Source organism: Choristoneura fumiferana, chromosome 25 (assembly GCF_025370935.1).
Source record: "Choristoneura fumiferana chromosome 25, NRCan_CFum_1, whole genome shotgun sequence".
Lineage (NCBI taxonomy): Eukaryota > Metazoa > Arthropoda > Insecta > Lepidoptera > Tortricidae > Choristoneura > Choristoneura fumiferana.
The window spans coordinates 12,343,826-12,349,311 of record NC_133496.1 but is presented as its reverse complement, the minus strand read 5'-3'; the positions used below and the strand labels follow the sequence as shown (position 1 = coordinate 12,349,311).

The 5,486-nt window shown below is 37.0% G+C and overlaps 1 protein-coding gene across 1 annotated transcript; it reads left to right on the top strand.

The window, feature by feature from the left end:
- Window positions 1-1,906: 1,906 nt before the first annotated feature.
- EMC6 (ER membrane protein complex subunit 6) lies at window positions 1,907-5,131 on the top strand. Its single transcript, XM_074107009.1, has 2 exons — window positions 1,907-2,139; window positions 3,076-5,131. Exons 1-2 carry the CDS (start codon window positions 2,007-2,009, stop codon window positions 3,282-3,284), a joined length of 342 nt encoding a protein of 113 aa, XP_073963110.1. The 5' UTR covers window positions 1,907-2,006; the 3' UTR covers window positions 3,285-5,131.
- The last annotated feature ends 355 nt before the right edge of the window (window positions 5,132-5,486 follow it).

Below are 5,486 nucleotides of genomic sequence, written 5' to 3'. Positions count from 1 at the left end.
GTGAGTTTTTGCTCCTTCGTTTCGTTATTCGTTTATGCGTGTGTGAGTGAGCGTGTGATTTTATTCTGAAACTGTTCCAGACACGTTCGCGACTACCTTAAAGTATTTGCAATCCACATTCTTCGATAAATGTTAATGAAAACTAATTATAAAAATTATACAGTGTTTTTTGTCTTATCAAAAAAAAACACTTGATAATTGATTTAAAATTAAATGTAGGCATTTATCGAATTTAAAAAATAAGGTCACAAAATGATCATTTCAGTAAGTTTTTTTTTTATTATTTCAAACCATGGAAATAAGTATTTATGCATAAATCCCCGGAATATACACATACACTCAACAAACTTTGAAAACAAATCTTAACCCCTTCTACTAAAACTTATATTTGAATGAAGAGAGAACTGTCTTGACGGAGACAGGAAACACCTAAATTATAGGTTAGTGTCCTTTTTACCCGACTACCCAAAGGAGGGTTGTGTTTTTCTAAAAACTGTCATCTGGGTGCACGGCAGAGCCTCCGCCAAGATGAACTTTATATGTGACATTAAAATATGTCACAATTAATTATTGTTTTCTCTATTAACGAAATTTCAGGAACGAATTTTCCAATTTTTAGGGTATCGTAAGGTCCGATTGACGTTTGACTTTTGCTCGTGATTGGTAAATAAGTAAGTAATAACTAAATGAGGCAATCGCAAGCAAACGTCAAACAGATCTCACGATACTAACGCCATCTAGCGATATTTCGCGTCTGTGAAAAACCTCATTGTATCGCAACGAAGAAAATTGGAATTTTTTACTTATTTATACTTAACTAGCCTTAACCCGCGGCTTCGCCCGCATTAGAAATACCACTGCTTAATGCTTAACTTACCTTACCTTTTGTATGTTTACCTGTTGTTAATTGTTGTACCTATGCCCGTGCTATTTTTGAAATATACAACGACAACAGTTTACTTTTAATAAGGGGCTGTTTCACCATCCATTGATTAGTCTTAACTGACGGATTACTTATTCTGTGCTGACGGATAAATGTGATGCCGTCTCCGTCTATTCGAACAAAACAAATAGAGATGGCATCCGTCAGTTACGACTAATCAATGGATGGTGAAACAGCCCCTGGATGTCTTATGGTTTGGCCTGAAAAAGGTTACGGTAACAATTTGAAAGGACAAAGTTCGCTCACACAACACCATCTACTGATTGCAAACGAACTTAACACGTCGCGTCATCTTGAGAGCTGAGGTACGTCACCGTTCTTGGACAGTGCCCTCTATTCTTGTTTAAACTTAAAATATTCTTCCACAGGAACGCGTTACCGGGATATCAAGTACCTTACGACTCAATTCAGATTTTTGTCTATCTGTACGCCAAGTTCTATGTAAATCCGTTGAGCAATTATTGCGTGATTGAGTAACAAACATCCAAAACCTCCAAATATCTTCACAAACTTTCTTGTAATATTAGTAGGATACCGTCTTCAAAATCTGTTAGTGCGAGTAGAATGGCTCGATTTGAAGTTGCATATTATGTATAAAGCCAGACGTCGTATCGTCTCACTCTCACTGTCCCGTATGACAGAAAAAAGTGGTGAAAACGATTGTGATTCGAGTACAGCCAGCGTCAAAAGTAGCGAATCAGTTTTTTTTTTTTACTCCTACTACTTACTTTAGTAACACATTCTTGTCAATCTTGCATGGGTTACATACGTGGCTGTAAAACGAACATGGACAAAACAACCATGCCATGTACAAAAGTATTCAGATACTTTTGATGCTGACCCTACGGGGTGTGCGTGAGTATTATATTTATTAATTCCATGTTTCGGACCGTTTTGTGTAGCACTCGAACAGTTCCTGTCTGACACTGACAGCCTTACGAGTCATTGACTGACTGACACACGCATGCCAGTTGAATAAAACTGTCACTGTCAAATCGATTTCTTCGTTTCCTGCTTGATCATTCCTAATTATTTTCAGAATCGTTGAGCCATTTAATACAAAATGACTACTGTAGTGAAAACGAAAGATTTAAAGCCGGAACCAGCGGCTTATAGCGAAGCGGCACTCAGAAACAATGGCGCAGTTATTGAGTACTGTAGAACGTCCATGGCTGCTCTGTCTGGATCTACTGCTGGTAGATAATATTCAAGTTAATCTCATGTTCATCTACTGCGCACAGGCCTCCTCTCAGAATGAGATCTTGTCTTGTGGTTCCCACTCGGGCCTAAGGCAGATTGGGATCTTCACGCACTATTACATTGCTGTGCAGGTGTCATTCCTCAAATATTTCCACTATAAAACCTTTGCAAGTGTTTAATTTGATTAATTCATTATTTGAATTAGATGTTTTACCAGAAAAAAAATACTTCCCATGATAATAAGTATAATGCTATATAAGGGGCACTGGCCAAACTCGATTATCTGAATATAGAATTAATATAATAATAATAATAAATCTTTACATTATGTTTGACAACTGTCATGAGTCGGTATGTCCGTGAATTACAGGTAATGCACAAATGTATAGAATCATCCATTTCTGACGTCACGGAGACATGGCAGAGCTAGTTTGACGGTGCATTACATGTAATGCAACGGGCAGTTAAAGTGTTAACCTCCTGAGGCCCGACATAAGTTTCTGATATCGCAATTTGAACCAAATTTCAATCAAGTAAAGTAAGATTGGTTTTTGAGTGTTTTTGTATTTTTTATTTCAACTCAAAATTTTGTTATTTTTACGGTCAACCCGTAAAATCCATATTGAAATCCATGTTGCTGCTTAAGTGACTAAATAAGAAACAAACATGCTGAGATATGTGGTGCATAGGAGAAATTTGTGTCTGTACTCCTGTCTAGTGGTGGTGTAGCGGTATAGCACAGCACGGAATGCTCTTTTGCTCTTTTTCTGGTTTTTCTGTGCATCTATGTTTCAGTTTGTATTTTCGATAATCAAGTAAAGTTCAAATATTATGTCATATATAGTATATTATGCCAGGCCCCACAAGGTTAATATGCCAAATTCTTCTACTGTTAAATTCACCCCTATATCTTTTACCTTTTATCCTTCCAGGAGTGCTAGGCCTCACAAGCCTCTACGGATTTGCATTCTACATTGTCTCCGTGGTCGTCCTCTACATCATGTTTATGGTGAAGACAGGCCCTAACTGGCGCAAGTACCACATCTCAAGACAGGCTCTACTGACCAACAGTTTTTTCGCATCGCTCTGCACTTACGTACTGTTCTGGACCTTTATATACGGAATGGTGCATGTGTATTAAAATTTTGCTATATAAAATAAGACGGATCTTTGACATGCAATATATAATGATAAATATAATATTCCGGGTCATACATAAAGTATGTCAAACCAATTTTGACCATTTTTAGACCAATTTAGATTGCACGTAATTTATGCATCACCCTTATCTTTCGGGTGGTGTTGATTCTTCTTCATCAATATTATAATGTCAAGCGAAACGAACCTCACGTCGCGCCGTCAAATATGTATTGGTTAAAATTGTTGACTACTAATTTTATAATACTGTCAGGGTTAAAGCTAAGCGCCCACTGCAACGAAGCGGACGGATTCCGATGCAATGGACGCTTAGCTTAAGTGTTGCTGTCACTTTTGTACAGACCAAAATTTTAGACTAAGTTGTCAAAATTATTTATATACTATCGCGATGTCGTCAGTCCACCTTGTGGGAGGCCTGCTTGCTGTCTTTCAGTTTGTGGCCGCCACTCGAGGACTTCTCCCCCAACGATCAGTTCTTCGAGCAAAATGGCCCGCCCATCTATGATTTAATTTCAGTTTATTGCATTCCAAATAATGTCCATATCTTCATTTATTTAGTTGCATTATGATTTATGGATAACAAATTACAAGCAAATAGTATTAGCGATTTTGTACCTATTGAAATTTACCAATACTATTTGCTTGTAATTTGCCGAGTTGTCGTCACGACACTGAAGAAGTTGTCGTCATGGGCCTTGGGTTAATTTGACCATGGTTTAAGTAAATAAGTGATATTATTATCAACAATATACCATGTCCAATAGGGAATAGTACATTGTGTCTTAAGGGCGGTAAATAAGGAATTACGAACGAGAGTCTATTAGAAGCCCGAAGTCGAAGAGGCTTTAATGAGTCGATGTTCGTAATTCTAGTACCGCCCGTGCGACATACAATGTTTTTCATCACATGCGAGTAAAATTGTATATTTGTAAAAGAAAAACTAATATTTTATGCTCTAGGCGCAAGCGCAGCATGTGCATGGCGTGCGTGTGCAGCGCGCGCACGGAGCAGCAGCACACCATGCAGTAACAAACTCATTTACCGACCTTGGGCTTCATGACATGAAAATTAGTACGCGCAATGACTCATTTACCGACCACGGGTTTCATGACAAGCACATTAAGGTCGAGGGTTTTATTTGGGGGGTTGCAACCAAGGTAGTCTGCATGTTACGACACTGTTTACGAGCAAGTGTGATGAAATACATATTACTGAAATTTTCTCTCGTCAGAGAGCAGCGCTAGCACATAATCGTAAACAGTTTTTTGAGTACCTATCTTAAATGCTATAATATCGTATTATTTCAATATTTTTTTTGGAAATATAGCTCTATCGTTACTATTGATGTAAAATATCATGTTATTTTGTTACTAATTAATATGTCATTATTTTTATAGGTACTAACTCTTTGGTCATGATCTGTAGATAATGTCGACAAAATATAAAGAGAACTGGACGTTATCAGGGGTTTGCGCTAGTGTCGCCCCCTGCGCAGAGCTTTGCCTAATCCTATGCCCTATTGACTTATTTATATTGAATTAAACCAGGATAGGTAACTCACGTTTTAAATCGAGTAGGTATAGCTCTTCATTTTTGCAGAAGCCGTCGTGGCGTGTGCTCCGGGAGGAAGGGCTGCGATTTAGCCCGAAACATGTTGAGCTAAATTCGATTTAAGACGCAAGTTTATTTCATTATGAGTGAGTCTCACGGTGGTTTCATAAATTGTTTATATTATTTACAAAATTATGAACTAAATATAACACTGTATTGGTAAAATTTGTAACCAATTAAGGTTGTTGTATTGTAAATAAACAAATGTAAACTATACAATTTGTTTTCTCGAATTCTACCCTTTTTGTCCAGTAGTCCTAATCATAATACATACGGACGATGTTTTGCAATACTGAGTAAACTCACTGTCATTTTGCAATATATATCGACACACCCTACGAAAAAGTGTGTAAGTATCTACAAAAACCAAATTTTACAGGAGAGCGTTTTAAAGTTTCTATAAATTTAAAATCGCAATTGCGTGGTAACTTTATATGCCAGAGGATTGAAATTTGGCATGGAGTACAATATTATAACAATATATATTTGTGATTTTTTATAGATTTTTAAATACGTTAGTTATATTATAATGTCAACTGTTAAAACTCTTTTCTAAGGGTTGACATTGTATTGC

Excerpts from the sequence above, each read along its gene's own strand:
- EMC6 (XM_074107009.1), top strand. The coding sequence starts at position 2,007 with ATGACTACTGTAGTGAAAACGAAAGATTTAAAGCCGGAACCAGCGGCT. Across the intron at positions 2,140-3,075 it reads TCTGTCTGGATCTACTGCTG|GAGTGCTAGGCCTCACAAGC; the intron begins GTAGATAATATT and ends TTATCCTTCCAG.